This window comes from Homalodisca vitripennis, chromosome 1, assembly GCF_021130785.1.
Source record: "Homalodisca vitripennis isolate AUS2020 chromosome 1, UT_GWSS_2.1, whole genome shotgun sequence".
Lineage (NCBI taxonomy): Eukaryota > Metazoa > Arthropoda > Insecta > Hemiptera > Cicadellidae > Homalodisca > Homalodisca vitripennis.
The window spans coordinates 66,892,933-66,912,769 of record NC_060207.1 but is presented as its reverse complement, the minus strand read 5'-3'; the positions used below and the strand labels follow the sequence as shown (position 1 = coordinate 66,912,769).

Sequence of the window (19,837 nt, the reverse complement as noted above, 5' to 3'; positions counted from 1 at the left end):
GCAAAATGAGATTATATTAAGTTTGTACCTTGCATGAGGTCTTTGACTTTAAAAGAGAAGAGACCTTGTGAGATCGGTCATTTCTAAGAAGTAAAGAATGTTACACTAGGCCTAATATGTTAAAATTCTAAATCTTTTGTTTGGACAATTGATTAATTACAATTATCCCATTTTAATCTTCTATTATGAAGCCCACTTTTAAGAATTCAATTTAAAATGGAAGGTAGTTTTTATTGTCGTCAGAATTTATCCAATAGTAATACAATGTTTCAATTAATTACTATACTTTTCTGTAATATGTATGGTTTCATTCGTTTGGCGCTAAGTAGCGTGCAACCACAAAATTTTATTTCAAAACGTAAAAAAAATAGATTTAGAAGCAATTAGCAATTACATTTTACAATGAGGAGACAGCAAAAGAGTAAGCGAGAAGACAGTGGATCGGCCAACCATAAAACTTTCCGGTGAAGTTATTAAAATTAGATAAATTTAATGTGGACATATTCTTCAATTCCAACCATTTACATATTTTCATGTTCATAATCCAAGTCAGTTCACTTAAAACTAATACAACCTATCTAGTTCCTTTTTTCGTAGAAAATTACGAAATCTCTGTAACATTGTGCCAGACAAAATGCAAAGAGGATAAAGCTGTGCTAAAGTTTTAGACACCGTGTTTGCTACAGGCCCCGACATTTGGACGACTGTGATTGGCTCTAGATGAATGCCGTGGTTTAATCCTATTGGCTCGTTTCGCTCAATGTAGAAGATATGGGATTCAGTGATAGCTTTGGTTGTTGAAGCTCATAGGTTCTGCTTGTTTCTTCTCATTAGTTGTTAACAATCAGGTTAACTTGTATAACGTGCCGGCTTCCTATTGAAATTGATAAAGAGAGTTCTTTACGATTTAAAATGGGGTCTAAACACTCCTATTTCGTATTTTTTCTAGTTGCGTTATTTTTGTTTGTGGGTAAGTAAATTTACTTTTTCCTGAAATTATCTACGTAGCTTTTGATAGACTAATTAATTAACATAGCACTATTTGTAATAATTAATAATTACTAAATTTCAGTCATAATAATTCTCAATGTGTTATAGGCAAATAACTTACATAGTATCTGAAATATTTAATGAGCTCAATTTATCAAAGCATAAGTCTATGTTAGAACACCCAATTTTTTGTGCTTAACCCTAGAGGTGGTATTGTAAATTCTCTGTAGTGGCAGGGTGTTTTAGGCCAACTGTACTGTATTTATCTAATATAGTATATTACTACCTCAACTAATGCTCCAAACTTAACATATTAGGCCTATATATCATTTTTTTTATAAAAGAACACAGAAAAATAATTTTTTTCTTGTCATTAATTTTTGATGCAGCATAAAGATTTAAAAAAGTAAAAAAAAAAAACAAAATATTATCCTCGGATTCCGTTTTGTACTTGACTTCAATCCTGTAAAAAACAGTTCTAATATACCTAGGCCTCAACATTTTATCTAGAATTTATTGGTGATATCAGAATATATAGTTTATATGACTTGAAATCCATATTTACACTTTTTATGTTTTTTTTTTTACGGAAATTTACCAACGCACTAATTTTTTATGGACAGGGGTGAGACATAAAGCCAATATATACATGTTGACATATAGTGTATTCAATACCCTAAAACCATTTTTATGAATCATTTTGGTTATAAATCAACTAAAAAATAAATATAAAACTCATTGGTTACATACCTATATTTACAATATATACAAGTGTACATAGGCGTAGCGTGACCTAATAATTTGGGGGGGCACGGGGTCTCCGGGGGGGGGGGGTGGTCCCGTGGAAACTTTTTTGAAAACTACCACTTAAGAACTAAAGTAAAGTATATGTGTATTTTTGTTAAACATTGGTTTTAATCAATTTTTACTATATTGATGGATTGTAAAAAGACTCAATTTCAAATTATACAAGTTTATTCTATTCTAGACATAACTGCAAGGACATTTATAACACAAAAACAAATTTGTGTACAAGACAAAGTTTTAAGGTGAACAGAACTATGTAATGGTTTTCAACGAACCAATTTTCGTTACTTCTAATGAAGCATTAGCCTCCTATCGGCTAGATTTGAAAATCTGTCAACTAACAGATCTAGTTTTTTATCTTTCATGTATTCAGACGTCAATTCTTGCTCAATAGACATCAGGGCAAGCCCACTTAAGCGGTCTTCTGTCATGGTGCTTCGAAGAAATGTCTTTAGCCTTCGTAGTGTAGAAAACGATCTTTCTGCGCTTGCTGTTGTGATAGGCCACGAAAGTGATATTTCTAGTAGCTGCCAAACATCTGGTGCACTGGCTTGAAGATCATTCTCAATAAAAAAAATCAGCCAACTCTTGGAACGTTATTCTTGTGGTTGCTTTGTCTGTTTTGACAAAATTGTTCTTTGCATAACAGTGAAAAAACTTAAGATGTACAGAGAAACTTAAAGACAAGTTATAAAACTTTTGGATTGCCATAACAGCGTTGTTGTCAATTTCGGTCCAATTAAATAGTAACTGGGCAATGCAGTTGATTTTATCATAATCGTTCTTGGAAAAACGAGATTGCAGGTTTACAATTACTGTGTCTAAAGCAGCAAAGTAAATGCCAGTCTTGAACATCTGTTCAGGTTCAGGTTCAGGTGATTGATGAAATGCAGCATCTGAAGAGCTACTACTAGCTTCAAGTTTTTTCGGAATCTTCCGTTTGCGTGGTAGTGAAGGCCTTTCAACTGACAAACCTTTCATACCATATTTGTTACACTGTTCTTCTGACTCATTCCACATCTGAATAAAGCCATCATCATTTCTGTCCAGTTTTAAACAGTCAATGACTGATTCAACTTTTGCAAAAACCTTAGAAATGTCAAGAGATTCACTCTGCAGTTCTTTGGAGAGTATATCAGTCTGACTCAAAACGCTGTGCAATAGTTTTAAACTGAATACAAATTCAAATGTGCTGATTTGTTTGGCTAGACCATCAGCTTCGGCTGCAATTTTACGATTTGATACATCGTTTGCAATAACTTCCAAAGTTTCGTACACTTCAGGGAGCTGCTCTAGAATTACATGGATTGCTTTGTGTCGAACTGTCCATCTAGTTCGAGACAAGCTCACCAGTCTTTTCATTTTTGTTTCTCCGCTTTGCTTACATATTGATTCAAATATTGAAAACCTGTTAGCTGATGCATTAATTAAGTTATACAGGTGATTTACTATGGATAAGCAATTCCGAAGCTGTCTTATTTCTTCACAAAATCTCTGAACAGCCAGATCAAGCAAGTGGGCATGGCAGTGTGTGTACAAAGCTTTAGGCTCTTCTTCTTGGAACCTTGAGGCAACACCTTTGAATTTGCCGCTCATGTTACTAGCTCCATCATATGCCTGGCCGTGCATTTTATTTAAGCTTATACCCAACTGCTGCAGATACTGTTTAATAGTGTGATGTAAATTTTCACCAGTAGTGTCTGACACATCAACGAAGCCCAAAAACCTTTCATTGATTTTAATGTGTCCATCTATTTTAGTAATGTATCGAATGCAAATGCTAAGCTGTTCACGGGTTGAAATATCCGTAGTTTCATCACAAATAATTGAGTAGGCCAAAGCCTCACTCACCTCTTGGACAATTTGTTGAAGCATTTCACTTTTTATGCAATCTATTATCTCATTTTGTACCTGGGCACTTTTGTATGAATGGACTGGGGATTTCATTAATGTTTGGATTCCTTCCTCCATTTGAGTAGATCTCAGTTGTAGCAGTTCTATTAAGTTCCCCCTGTTAAATGAAGCAGTACTCTCATCATGTCCTCTTAAGGCAAGATTCTGTTTTCCAAGGAATAGGATGTTTTCAATTATGAATTTTAAATACCTCCTATTCATCTCAACCATTTTAGTATGTGCCGAGGACAACGAATCTGCTACCGTGCTTCCTGCTTTTCTATACTCATTGAGAAACTGTTTAGATTTTTGATGCATTTCACTATTCTCATGTTTCCTGAATTTTTCCAAAGCTTTCTTCCAATTGTTCATGCCCAGTTTAGTGAATGACTCCTCCCCGCGACCAGACTTATGTTGACAAAATAGTCGGCATGGGTAACAAAATGCAGCGTCTTTAATGTTATTAGACAATTGTTTAAACGATTAGCTTACCACCTAGTATTAGCTATATGTTACTTGTGTTGTAGTTAGTATTTTTTTTAAAATTGTTATTTAGTATTTAGTGTTATTATTTCTTGACGAGCCTTATAACATTGTAATGTTCTATTGGGCAAATAAATCATTTCAATCATTTCAATGGGGCTATATTCGACCCAATTAAATTCACTGTACCAGGATTCTTTGAACTGCCTCGATTTGGATTGAATCTTGCTTACCTTAAAACAATCAACAGGCTGAAATGCTCCTTTTGCAATATCTGCACTTTGTACTCCCAATGAAGGATCTCTACTTTCGCCCTGGAATGTAGCATCACGATCTGGGCGTAAACAAGATGGCGATTCATCACCAACGCTACCTCCAGTGCTACTTCCCGCTAAATGTCTATCTTCATTTACACTTTCACTTGAATTTCCAAGTTTTTTAAAGAATGTTAGTACAGAGGACTGTTTCTTAGACATGATAACAAACGAACATCCGCAAAAATTACACAAACAATAGCAGCTCAGCTAGTAACAATAAGCTTATTGAACGAATAAAACGTGGCGACCACCTACACAACACAACACACGCGCACTGAGCTGGTATGATATCCCTCCGCCAGGCGTCGTCAATGCTCGGAGGTCCTCGGCCGGCGTCGGCTGGGCTTGGGTGCATTCGATCGGCTGCTCCAGCTCGGGCGCAACCGGCCAGAGTCGGCTCACCGGCACTTGTAAATTTAGTTGTAACACGCGCATACTTTACACACACAGAATCAAATTAGATGCATACAGAAAAATAGACTAACGGGGGATCTATATTAGTTATTCATTCGTAACTTTTAGTGTATACATATACGTAATTTAAAGATAATTTATATTATTTTTTTCTTTTTTTGCATAATGTTGGGGGGGGCACGTGCCCCCCCGGCCCGACGCCACTGCAAGTGTAGAATTCAGCTCCTCAAGCAGTTAAGAATAGCAGTTCTCCAAGTCATTTTATCTATCTCTAAAGATTTCACTCATTTTATCACAAATTATTTACAAAAAAATGTGTAATATACTATTATTTAGCTCATAAGTAATAACTAGCTGAAATAAACTCCAAACTATGCACTTGGAACAACACAAGAAAGTAAACAAATATTGTGCAGTATCAACCACCGTCAGTCACAACTGTACGGGCAGGCCAGATGTCTGCTGCACCACTGTTTATATATATATATATATCCATAGAGGATATCTATAAATAGTATAAAACCTAATGAAATGCATTATTATTGTAAAGTATGATTCTTCATCTTTCCAAATATATAATTTTTATCACTATCAGATTATATTTATTCCGGTACTTTGGGATTATACCGACCACACCAGTATGAAGAACACGAAAATATAAATTTATAGAAACAAACATGATAGAATGAAAAAACAACTCTTTAATTACAAACTTACAAGCATTTCCAGGTATTGTGATCGGTATTGTTGTCGCTGTTATCTTATCTTTCTCGAGAATCCCGATTACGGCAGGCCGCGCGGCATCACATGATTTACACGGTACATACATAATTGCCTTTCCATTACAATTCAATTTATATTTCTGATCAGCCCCTCTAGAATTTGATATTTTACTGATAGGTACTATCTCGAGGGATGTTTTTCTTTCGTCGACATCAGCGCGGGCTTCGGCAGCACCAAAGGTGCTGCCGAAGCCCGCGCTGATGGCCGGAGGCACTCGCATTTTGGGTGGCGGAGTGTGATCAAGAATAAAAACAAGTTTTGAGTGTTTTTTCAATAAAGAGTTTAGTTTTAGTTTGGTAATGTTTGTTTTTATTGAAGTTTTGTGTTTGGAGAAATGTAGAGCTAAAACACGGAAGTACAACAATGCGACGCACCAGCTGAACGGGCGGCGAGACTCTGCAATCACGTTATCTACTAGACCGCTCGACTTTGACCTCTGTCTGAGGATGGGGAGGGGTTTGCGATAAGACAATTTCTGTTTTATATTGACGAAATATTGTTCTACGCTAATCTAGTAATCAGTAGAAGCAAAATGTCAAATAACGATTCATGTCTGGGTGTGGTCGGTATAATCCCAAAGTACGTATAATTCAAAAATAACGTAATGCAACGCAACGTAATCGGCCCGGAATTCCGGCGCTGCCACATAGACAATGGCCGATCCGGCACCTGCCACTTCTAGAGTTAAGGGTGTTTTTAGAACTCCTCTATCACTTCTTACAATTCTTTCAGTCATTTCTATTTTAAAACTGGACCGGTTTTTTATATCAGAATTATTAAACAATATTTAATTATTATACCCATGATATATTCAACCAATAGTAATAAATTTTAACAATTTTAAGAAATTGATGTGGTTTGAGATCGTTACAGCTGACATGGCTTAAGTACATTGCAACCCTAAAAAGTGCTAACTTAATGATGAATAAACTATAGGCCACATGCATTTATTAAATGTAACGAACAAATCCATGTAATATTTAGTTGCTTTTTATTATTTTGAAGGATAAACGTATATGACAGCTTGTGACACAACAACACATGTTCATCATCATTGTACTTGTGGCCATTACTCAAATAGTCTATTATGCATGTGATTTTACTTTGTTTTTAATGTATTTTTAACAATATTTCTATTCAGTAAATAAAAAGATTTGGCAGTAATTCATTTTAAATAACTGTAATTAGAATGTTTTTATTTTCGATAGTTTAGGAATTTATATTTGATAATTTTTTACCATTGAGTAATATCTGAAATTCAGTCATATATTAAACTGTTGAATGTCAAATTCTCTCCATCCCATGATTGTTTCCCTGTTGTTTGTACTCTATAACACTGTATTGACTCCCTTGAATACCATAGGTCATTAATCTAAATATTTTAATAACCATAAGAGCAAGAACCATAACACTTTAATAATATGAGAGAAAAGTAAATCTAATGTCACATATTGTTTACAAAGTCATTGTTGATTTTAAAGGCCACCCAATATATTTTTTCCTTTGTCTTTGCATAATATATATTTGGCTTTTCCCAGATCTAAGCAAAGGAGAAGATGTACTTATGGAGGAGTCTACCGTGGATGCTGATCTAGGCACAAGCAGAGAAGGTTCAAGGACAGGTGCGTTGTATCTCATCTGTTGATTGCCTTAACGTCCTGTATCCATTAGTAATTTTGATGGTTGCAAGGACTTTAGAAACAAATTTTTTCATGTATACACAATACTGTGATACAGAAAATTAATAAATTGGTTTTTAGAGGTGAGTGTCCGTTTTGGAATATTTAGAGTATGTAAAGAAGGTGTGTTATCTGTTTAAACATCAGTCTTTATGTAAAGGAAAAGAAAAGATGTAGAGGCAGTAAGTAGATTGAACAAAAAACATGCTGACATGATACAAATTTTGAAGTCTCAGAATCCCTGGAAGGCTGCTTGGGATTTAATAAACAAACTGTATACATTAAAATCTGCTTTGAAATGTAAGTCTAGCCCAGAATTTTCATTTTCTACTATATCAAGCAGATAGAATGGTACTAGTAGTTGATTTCCTACCAATGTTCATTTACAGATGTGTGCTAGTGCTATACAAGAAGACATCTACATATAAGACATCTACATATCCTCCAGCTGGAACATGTCAATCTAGACACAATATAGTTTTAAAAGTAATTAAAAAGGTTTGTAAAATTCAGAGAGTGCTGATATTTATGGAATATTAGTCATGTGGCTTAGGTCGTTGCTGATCCTTTATCAGTTGTAAATTCCTGTTTAGTTGTAATGTTTTCTCTTAAATGATGAAATTTCTTAGACTGTCAAAGTTGTTTTTACAAAGGTCTCCAATATGGTCGATTACATATACAAATCACTCAATTTAGTTTTTGCTAAGATTTTTGAAGATCGTATGAAAAACCTACTTGTAGATCATTTTAAAGTTGACTTTTTTCATACTCACAATATGAATTCAGAGAAAGGAACAACAATAAGCACCCTACAAAATCTAATTATCCAGTAACATTGGTCAGTGTATTGTGTATCCTCTCATTTAGTAGGATCCTCCCACACCTACTTAGTTTCCCAACACTTTACACCAATTTTGTGTTGCAGATGATGAAGTAGTGAAAAGAGAAGAGGAAAGTATCAAACTAGATGGCCTGAATGTAGCTCAAATAAAAGAAATGAGAGAAAAGGCAGAAAAATTTGCCTTTCAGGCTGAAGTCAATCGAATGATGAAGCTGATTATTAACTCTCTTTATAGAAATAAGGAGGTGGGTAACTACTTGTTTTATTTAATTGTATACTGGTTACATCCTACTCATTTGATTGAACCAACAATCATATCAACTAATGAAAATGTCTCTGAAAAATAAAGCTGAACTAGCGTAGAGTATAAAGATTCACTTGGCTCTAAAGGTTGATGTAGTATTTTTTTCCATTGTAATGTATATTAAGAATTTCATGGTTACTGTTTTATGTATTTTTATATTATTTATATATATATATATATATATATATATATATATATATAAATATGTGTGTTCTACAGATTTTCTTGAGGGAACTCATCTCAAACGCTTCAGATGCTTTGGACAAGATCCGTGTATTATCCCTAACCAACTCTAATCAACTTGAAGCTACTTCAGAGTTTTCTATTAAAATAAAAGTAAGTAGTTCAACCTTCATCACTAATCATTTATTATTTAAACTTCACTATAAAATTTTGTATATATTAAAATTCACTGTAAACAGTATGTTGTTAATATATTTTAGTTTCAGTGATTTTGTTAATGAATACGTAAGTGTTCCATAACAATTATTGTAGAAGAATTATGTCTTAAATTTGATTTATATTCCAGGCGGATAAAGAAGGGAAGATGCTGCATATCACTGACACGGGTATTGGAATGACTCACAAGGACTTAGTAAACAATCTAGGGACCATCGCCAAGTCGGGAACAGCCGAGTTCCTCAACAGGATGCAAGAGACGGGCTCTGCTGGTTCTGATATGAATGACATGATTGGTCAGTTCGGAGTTGGGTTCTATTCTGCATTTTTGGGTAAGTGATAAAATGGTAACAAATTTTTATTACAATATTTAGTCTCTAAATAAACAGAATTTTAGATAATTAATTATGATTATTTTAGGTAATTTAAAATTACAGATACAGTTTGCTGCTGTTTAGGTATTTGTTCAAATTGATTTAACAGTCAACATTTAATAGTACAACATGTAACATTAGGCCAACTGAAAATTTAATTTGAATACTGTCTAAGCAATTTTTGTATGTTTGTAAACACCAATATTTAGTTAAATACAATTCATAATTTATATCAAATAGTTTTAAAGTAGCCTACCTATGTTCTATTTTAATCTTTTATATTATTTTAAAATGTTTTTAATGTTCCTTACAAAAAAATAATCATTCATGGTATGATTAAACTGAAATACATTCATTACTTTTAACTAAATACTCAATTAAAATATGTGAACTAATTTTGTTATAATTCAGACAGTTTTACTTTTTTTGTATATTTAAAAATCAAAACTTAATCAAGTGAGTGAAAGGAAAATCGAAGTTTAATTAAGGGCGATAGTATTTAAAAAAAAGTAAGTATATCAATTTGTTCTGTGGTTTACAGTTGCTGATCGTGTAATTGTAACCACCAAACACAACGATGACAAGCAGTACGTGTGGGAGTCTGATGCCAGCAGCTTCCAGATCGCAGATGATCCTCGTGGTGACACCCTCCTGCGAGGAACACAGATAAGGTACAGTTTTACTTTATTTGATTTTTTTTTAATTCCAAAATTAGTATTTCTAATTCATGTTTTGAAAACATTGTAAACGTTTAATTATATTTTAACATACACACTGAAATATTATATGTGATCCCTAAATTGCTTCTCCATGTGTTATAAAAATGTGGAATACAATGTCTTATCAATTTTTTACCCTAATATACTACAATGACCATCCTCAATTTAGGATTTTTAGCAACAGTTGAATTCATTGTATGTAGCGTATGTGTTTGTCACTTAGCTACAAGATGTGTAATCAGTGACTTTGTTCTCTATTTCAGTTTGCAGTTAAAGGATGAAGCAGCAGATTACCTTGAGATTGATACTCTCCGCAATCTTATCAAGAAATACTCCCAGTTTATTACATTCCCAATTTACTTATGGTCTAGCAAGGTAGGAGAAATATTGTTTTGATTTTTATTCTTGAGTCTCAAAAATGGCTCTATATAAAGTAGACACATCATTAGCTAGGTACAATAATTATTCACCTTAAAGTTCCAATTTAGTTTCCAAACAAAGGAAGATCAATTTTTATATTTCATCATGAAACACTGTGCTCAACTTGGAATTTTATTATACTTGAATAATTTTCAATTATTTATGGAGTAGAAATATTCTATGTAAATACTATCTTTGTTGCAAATCTTCTATCATAAAAAGGACTATTATGTTAACTTGTCTTTACTAATTTATGAGGGCAGTCCATATTCTTAAGTGTGTCTAAAAATTAATTCTTACCACCTTAAGTGTTTATATTTGTACATTACTGTATTAAAATTTCTGACTCATAATGGCCCTTAAGTTAAAATTTACAACACTTTTTTTACAACTAAAATTACCCAAAAAACCTGTAGGTGTTAAGATTTTTACTATTATCTGGTGAGATTTGGTCCTGATATTGTGGTAATGAAACCCAGAACTGATCTCTGTGGCTTGTTACAAAAACACTACACATATGGAGCAGAAATGGCTTTAGTTTCAGAAGCTAAAACATTGTAACAATGGAAAAAATAAAAACCCAGCTGAAGGCTGTTTATACAGAATGAAAGTTTTATAATGAAACTATCTAATTAAAGTTAATTTTCAAAACCATGACAAATCTCGTGTCCATTACAGTTTTGATATGGCTCAGCAGGTTCAGAATATCTCTGGTGAACTTATAAGCCTACTTTACTTACCAGAAGGCCAATATATCATTCTTAATAGAATAATAACAATCACACAAAGCAATAGGGTGCTACTATCTCACAAGTACACAATAAAAAACATGTTGATTCAAGTTGTTCTAAAACAGGATACAAGATTGTAAGTGATTATAGTTGGTGTTTTGACACGTATGATTGTCTATTACAGACAGTTACAGAAGAGGAGCCTCTGGATGAGTCTGAAGAGGAGAAGCCAGTAGAAGACGATAAACCCAAGGATGAAGAAGCAGATGTGGAAGAAGCTGAAGATAAGAAGGATGAAGACAAACCTAAGACAAAGACAGTAGAAAAAACAGTGTGGGACTGGGAGATAATCAATGAAAACAAACCAATTTGGACTAAGAAGTGAGTATTGACATAGTGTAATGGCATTTCTCTAAGTTTACCTAAGCTCAGACAGTGTAATTTTATTATTTTTGTTGTTTTTCGTAAAGTTGCTGAAAAATAAATTTAGCTGGGGGCTGAGGGTGGTTTATTGCACCCACGTCACATTTGGGACAACGGGACTTTGGCAAGTATAACATGATCAAGAAAACCTTCCGTATACATTTCAACACAATACACTGTCATTAGCTTTCATCTCCTATACATAGTTCCGAAATTCGCTGAACTATGGAGTGAAATCTTTGCTAGATAGGGTATCCCCCTTAATATAAACCATCAGACACGTAAATATATCTTAAATCAGTCTTGGCAACTATATACAGGCCAGTGGTGACTTTAAGTCTATTTATCTAGTTGTCTGACGCTGATATTTTGTTTAACCTTTGATATCTCGTATAATTTGACCTCAACCAAAACTAAAATAGCTGATGATCAATTTCTTCCTTAAGAAAAATTTCTCAGTTGATTTAAGAAAAAAATGTCTCTATTGATTAAAAAAAAAAAAACAGATTTTGTACATGTAGAATGCAAAGTGGGCCCTTGGCTAAATAATTTAGCAATATCAATGGTATATAGTTGAAAAATGTTGTTTTCAATGCATATATTATAACAATGTAGTGATGGCTCGTTATACATATATAATTGTACCAACGTTATTGATTGTTGTACCAATAATATGTACATGTTGCAGACCTTCTGAAGTTCCTGACAGCGAGTACAACGAATTCTACAAGTCTCTGACTAAGGACAGAGAAGATCCATTGGCCAAGATCCATTTTGTGGCAGAGGGTGAGGTGACATTCAAGTCCTTGTTGTTTGTGCCTCGCAACCAACCCAGTGACAGTTTCAACCGATATGGCACTGACACTGACAATATTAAGGTAATTGATAGAACTCGCACACCATTACGTTAAATAAAAAGACTACAAAGATTTCATTACAGTAAATTTCTGTTAATCTGGCACGGTCAGGACTTAAGGCATGCCGAATGATCAAATATGCCAGATAATTGGTTATATATATCAGACAACACGGTCAAAGTCGAGGACGTGTTCATCACAGCCACGTACTGTACTGCCACTGCCAGCCTCAAAGAACGTTACTTGCATATCTTAGATGGCATTGGCAAGAGACGTCAGTTGTTTTAGAGTTGTCTTTCCATCACACACATGTACTGAGCCCAATAAACAACTGTGAAATTGACCTACCATTACTAGACTCAATTGAGTTGATATGAAAGAGCAACTGTGTAGACAGGCAGGCAGCCATTGGTCATGGTCAGTCACGTGAATCGAAGTCAGCTGAATATGACACAGCCTTTTCTCCACATCAACCTAAACGTTATGTCCACCATGAACACGCAAAAACCTCGTTGTTTATAAAATAATGATTTTTTGTGTTCAAGAAAATGTTACTTTTTCCTATGGGCTGGATTACCAAGCGTACCGAACTAAAAGATTCCAGATTAATGGAATTTTACTGTATATAAATGCTGCTAAGTCAATTTCATCATTTAGGCTTCTTTTTGATACCATATAAAAGCCAACTTCCAAGGATTATTAAAAATGGTACAATAAATATTCCTTTACAATTAATTTTTAATTCGTATTTTTATTGTTTATTTGTTAAATGAAATTGAACTTTTGATTTTATAAATATAGTTGTTTAAGGTTTAAAAAGCTTTGATTACAGAACACTAAATATTCTTGTGTGCTGATTGAACTTTATTTGTTCCTATTTTAGGTATTTAGTTTAGTTGTATATAACAGTTAATATTTTATTACTTTTAAATTCTTAAATCTTTTAATGATAGTTTACATATCTAATGGCCGGACTGACTGTTCATGTAGTAAGCTTATTATATTATGGTACCAAGATCAATTTTAGTAACCTATAGAATATAATGTCTTATTTATTCAAGTAGTGAGTGGTTTTTTTATGGTATTTCACTGTTTGTTTACCAAAATTTCTTAATTAGCGAAGTCCTTGTTTAAAATATTGCTTAATTTTGCAGCTGTACGTGCGACGGGTGTTTATTACTGATGAGTTTAACGACTTACTTCCCAAATACTTGAGCTTTATCCAGGGAGTGGTGGATTCGGACGATCTGCCACTCAATGTGAGCAGGGAAACACTTCAGCAGCACAAATTACTCAAGGTCATCCGCAAAAAGCTGATCCGCAAGGCTCTGGACATGATCAAGAAACTTGAGGGCGATGACATGGAGAAGTTCTGGAAGGAGTACTCCACTAAGTGAGTTGTAATGTCATTTGTGTCATGGACTATGTTTACTCTTGCATTAGTAAATTTGAATCAATATTGTAAGTAGTATTAAGCAGAAAGAACCAATCTGCTGAAACTATTATTTAGATTTTAATCCTTTTTATTTACTTTTGCCTAGTAAAAATTGGATTATTTTTAGTAATATAATTTTAACAAAAAATGGTAAGCAAACGTATATTTAATCCCTTAACTTTCAGGTTTTTAGCTGTGCTGTAATGGCTCTCTGCAGAGTTTAATTTACAATCTATGAAAAGTAATGGCTTGTATTGTTTCAGGCATTTACTAAGAATAAACACATAAAAGTATACTATGAATACGTAATACATAGTTTAGTCTAAATGTTTTGATCTACCTAACACCTTCTATTGTCCGGCTCCCCTGACACTACGAACACACTCTAGGTGCTGTGTCCACCGACTGACATGATTCCTCTGTAATTATGAATTTTCATTTATACATCACTTGGCAAGTGTAGTTTACAAAATGCTATAATATAAAAATCTGTGATTCTTGCAGCATTAAGCTGGGAGTTATTGAGGATACAGCCAACCGAGTAAGACTGGCCAAGTTGCTGAGGTTCCAGTCATCGCAGGTAGAGGGCACCACCAGCTTTGCTGAATATGTCCAGAGGATGAAGCCTAAGCAGGATCATATATACTACATTGCTGGAGCATCCAGGAAGGAGGTTAGTTTTATCTGCTCCTTTCCTGCTTAGTCATAAAAGTGCCTCTCAGTAGTTTCAGATTTACACCTTGTTTGATTTATTTTGACTAGCAATAGTTAAAGAATTACTTTATAATCTTCTGCGTCAAAAGATCATGACTAATAATATGAACAAATCCTTAGGTAGAGAAGAGCCCATTTGTAGAGAGGCTGAACAAGAAGGGCTATGAGGTGTTATACCTGGTTGAGGCTGTAGACGAGTACTGTCTATCATCTCTGCCAGAGTTTGAGGGCAAGAAGTTCCAGAATGTGGCTAAAGAGGGTTTCACACTGGAGGAGGATAAGAAGAAGCTGGAAGCACTCCAGGCAAAATATGAGGATCTGACCAAGTGGCTGGGAGAAGTTGCATTGAAGGACAAGGTACAGTCAATAGTTAACTCATTATTTCCCTTGTTATTGTTGACTTCATTCCATTGTATGTTTGAAAACCACATTCATTAAGAAATAACTTGTTTAAATAATTATCAATTTACAGTTTTTAATTTAGTAGCTTCATAATGTTTGAGATATAACCTTTGTTCATACAGTAAATTGTACACTTGGAGGTCTTCCAGACCATCACCTGGAAATCAAGAGTGTTATAGGTTTTTTCCTTTTCTTTTATGATTAATACAAAAAATACAGTAATAAAAGTGGTTTGCAGTTATTATAAGACTCACTCAATGTTTGTCAGGGTATTGTTTTTTTCTACTATGATTTTTATTGTAATATAAAAATATTTTCATAGTAATATTTTTAGATACAACTTAAAATTGTCAGTGTTATTAAATCTCAAAGTAAAACGTAACAAAAAGTAGGATTTTTAAATCCAGCCTTATGATTTTTTAACATTAATTCCTTTTTGTTACATTGGATATTTATGTGAAAATAATGTTGAATCATCTTGTATAGCTTTACCAGAAAAATTTAATCCTTGTACAGATCTCAAAGGCCCAAGTGTCAGAGAGACTGACAGAGTCGCCCTGTGCTTTGGTGGCAAGCATGTTCGGCTGGACAGGTAACATGGAGCGTCTGGCTGTATCTAATGCCCACCAGAAGGCTGATGATCCACAGAGATCTTACTACCTCAACCAGCGCAAGACCCTGGAGATCAACCCCAGACACCCTCTCATCAAGGAGCTACAGAGGAGAGTTGCCGACAACCATGAAGATACTGCTGCCAAGAATATTGCACTGATGATGTTCAGGACAGGTAATACATTGATTTCTATTTACCAAAAACATTCTATAAATTTTAATGTTGTCTTGAAAATTCATCACATTTCTTGAGTAACAATTTGTGTCATAAAATTAATTAAATGAAATCAAATATTTGTCTGGTTGTTTCAGCCACACTTAGATCAGGCTACATGCTGCAAGACTCTGCAGAGTTTGCACAAACGGTGGAGGAGCTAATGAGGGAGAGTCTAGGAGTACCTAAGGACTTAGGGGTTAGTATAATAAAATCTACTTCTAAAAAAGTGTTCTATTGAATATATCCATGATTGATTAATGAGGAAAAAAAGCCTTATTTAGTAGTGCAAATTAATTTTATTTATATATTTACTTCAATTCCTAACCCAAGTTAACTAACTTCTTTAAAAACTTAATTTCTTCTGCAGAAAAAGTAGGAAATTTAGGCAACTTTTGTAATCAGATCCAAATAAAAATGACTGAAGATTAAAATGTGACATTTTTCAGTGTATATGGCGTGAGTTATTTTTTTATTTTTATTTTTTTTATTACCTTATATTTTTCTACTTCTATTTAGGAGAGTTATCTTAAAGTCTTGTGAATTTAACATATAAAGTATTTTCTAAACCCAAAGTTTTTATTGCATAGACATTAAGAAAAGGAATACTTCCGATCTGGTAAAGATAACCCTGTTCTTGTATCTTATCAAAACTTGTATTTTTCTATTGAATATGTTATGTTGTTTCTTCTCTTAAAGTATAGTAAATAGAAAACCTGAGGTTAAATATTAGTATTTTAGTATCCATACACACCACTTCGTATTAGTATTCTGAACAACAAATAGTTAACAAGTCAGAATGAGCTAACTGCATACAAAAGTTGTATCTGATAGTTTCTTCCATTACAAGCTGTGATTTCAGAAATAAACGTCTGAAAGTTTTCAAGGTCTTTCAACATCCTGTTGTTCAGTTCTCTCTTTGGGCAACGGAATAAAAAATTTGTCTGTTTCGTGGGCTATTTTACTTGTTCATGTGCTTCAAAAGATTGTTTTATAATTGTCACTAATGTTAATTTGGTTTTATAAAATGCACGAGTTTGACAAGACTTTTAAAAAGCTAATTTAAATTTCACTAAAAATAACAGAAATTTGTATATTAGTGTTTTACATGAAATTTAGAAAATTTTTATTTGAAGTAATAATAACTGATACAAATTTAGTTTCTATTGCCAGCGCTTGTAACGTTCAAAGATTATATTTTTAGGCAGTGAATTTAATTTTTGTGTGATTTTTTTAAGGTTATAAGTGTTTCAATACAATATTTAAGACTGGGAATTTAATATTTTTCCACAGTTCAAAGAAAGAATGGAGAGCGAGTGTGAAGTGGTGTTGTCCTAGATGTCGGTTAAACCTCTATTATGAGACTACTACAAAGAAACAAAGTCTTTTCAATGTATTTCACTTCCAGGCACTGAAAATGTCATGTCTAAACTTGTTTACTTTTTGCTGCCAAATAATAAGTATTATTAATTTTAAACTCATTTCCCAGTAAATAATTTCTAATAGTTCAAATTGTTTTTTATAGTTATATATATTTTATTATTATCAATTCTATATTATCAACCTGTCTTATGACATTGCAACTGCTGTTGTCTGCTCCTGTGATAGTTTTCAATGTTGTTAAATCATACGAAATAAAACTATTTACAATTGACCCACTTCGTACATGGAGTTTTGTGTCTGCATGCACACATTGGACAGTCACAACACATTAATGAATTTTTACAAGTTTCTCAATTTACTTTCCATAATTGTATGATTCAGACACAGCGAATGTGTTGTATATTGAATAAAGCAGTAGTGATGTACTGTATTAAATATATACAATCAGTGTGTATATTTAATAAACATATTTTACATATTTGAATTTTATTATTTATGAAATGTGTAGGTTGATGAGGAAGAAGACGATTTTGATGAGGATGAGAAACCGGAAGAAGTGGGAGCTGATGAAGATGCAGAACATGATGAGCTGTAACATAGACTATTTTAAAAAGACTGGACAATTCAATTCGTTATTTATTACAGAAGTGTAAATGTTGTACATTGTGTTTTGTGAGAATGTGAGTGTGTGTGTGGCACGTCGCCACAATAGTATTTTATACGCAATTATTACATACTGAGTATGTCCAATTGATCATTTGATGAACAATCAGTTTATTTTTTTCTGAGTTTCCCAATGTTTATCACAATGATTACTGTGTTTATTTAAGATGTATTGGTTTTTGTGTGATTTTGTTATAAATATGTATATTTATATAAACATGAGTTTCTTTTTACCTGATTTTAAAATACTGAACATCTTGTATTGTAAAAATTATAATTTTTGCTCACATAATTATATGTATAAAGGTTAAATGTCTACAGTAAATTAGAATTTTAACAAAGAGAGTTTTACTATTTGATTGGAGCAGAAAACACAATGGAAAGAAAGATTATGACATCTACAGGAAACCAGTTCACTTGTAGCACCAAAAAATGAAATAATTATTGACTGTTGTCAGTGATTAATTTAACATAAGTGAGTCTTAATGGTAAACATATTATAGTCACACCACCTTTCCTGCCTAGATCCTCCTTTAATTTGAAATTAAGCAAGCAGAAGTTAGAAAATATTTTAAGTTTATACCGAGGTGGATAAACATTACAGCATGTTACACATGAATTATCCTCAGCTTGTCTTCTTTGGGACTCCTTAAAAGTTGTAGTGATCGGAGAGAAAGTGCTATCCCTGATCTTTGCCTTGTATTTATTTAAATTAAAAAAAATTGCTATATGGTACTGGATTCTTAAGATTTGACAAGGCCATTTTTACAAGAGAAAATCTTAATGGGGGCTGGAGGGAGACCTCCCTAGATAATATTTTAATCATTTTTAGTATGCTATTAGCAGTCTTAAACAGACATTCAGGATTGTTACCATACACAAAAAAACTCTTAGTTTTTGCATCTTAAATATGCATAGAAAACTGCAAAATATTGAAGTCTTACTGGAGCTACTAACCACACCTCAATCCGATGTCCAGTGCTAGTACTACCAACAACAAAACTTACACAATACTTGTAGTTATCAGTGAAGTGTCTAGGTTTGGATTGTCTTTGGCCTGAAAACTGCCCTCTGACAAAATGTATCACTGAAATACTGTGTAAATTTCGTTAATTAATTCCTTTTTGTTTATATTACATTTCTCCTTGCTCACTAAATCTTCCCTCTAAGCTTAAAACACAGCACATTCTGATACGACACTACACTTCATTTATAAAACCCCTTAACCCATTGGGGAACTTGCCTGTTGTGGGCGAGCAGGACTGAATATTATTCTCCGACCTGAACTGTACCCATGCTCTTTCTAGCTAACAATGGCAATTGTTTGTTTTCACTATATTGCAGTTGTGTGCCCTCCTGCATCCTTATGAGCAAACGTTTCGTTTTGTTATGTTTGCACACTGAAACCACAACTAATAGCTTGTTTTGTTTCTGTTTACATTTTGTGATGTGCACAATTTTCATCACTAATTGTTATTACATTCTGTGTATTGTGTTCTCAATGTTTAGTGTTTACTGTTTATAGGTGAATAAGTTTTTTTAGTTATCCCATTACCTTATGGAACAAAACAATTTACGAATTTCAGAAGTATCTACTTATACTTGGACAGTGATATTGAGATATCAAAGATACTCAAAGACCAACAAAACAAATAGAAAAGTGAATTATAAAAAGTAAATGAATGGTCATTGTATGTAATTTAAATAGTTTATTTTAATTGTCATTGTAATAATAACAATTTACATAATGTAATAAACAGTTTTATCTCATCTCCCAAACAACTAATTCTGTGAAGCTTAACATAAAATCATCAAAAAGTGAAAAAATGCTTTGTGTTATTTTGCTTTATAATTACGTAATCAAATCAAAACTGGTTTATGATGTAAAAAACATTGTGCTGTTTTGAAGTAAAATAATTGAAACAGATAAACAATAAAATAAAATATTGGCAGTTGCTTTTGATTTTTTGTTTGTCTTAT

At 33.2% G+C, this 19,837-nt stretch overlaps 1 protein-coding gene across 1 annotated transcript; it reads left to right on the top strand.

Moving 5' to 3' along the window:
- The first annotated feature begins 763 nt into the window (after positions 1 to 763).
- LOC124363842 (endoplasmin) lies at positions 764 to 18,074 on the top strand. The gene is made up of 15 exons (XM_046819110.1): positions 764 to 970; positions 7,226 to 7,309; positions 8,292 to 8,452; positions 8,731 to 8,847; positions 9,041 to 9,242; positions 9,826 to 9,955; positions 10,267 to 10,378; positions 11,339 to 11,535; positions 12,266 to 12,455; positions 13,589 to 13,827; positions 14,374 to 14,542; positions 14,704 to 14,940; positions 15,502 to 15,772; positions 15,910 to 16,010; positions 17,703 to 18,074. The coding sequence occupies exons 1-15, from the start codon at positions 913 to 915 to the stop codon at positions 17,787 to 17,789; spliced, it is 2,355 nt and encodes a 784-aa protein (XP_046675066.1). The 5' UTR covers positions 764 to 912; the 3' UTR covers positions 17,790 to 18,074.
- The last annotated feature ends 1,763 nt before the right edge of the window (positions 18,075 to 19,837 follow it).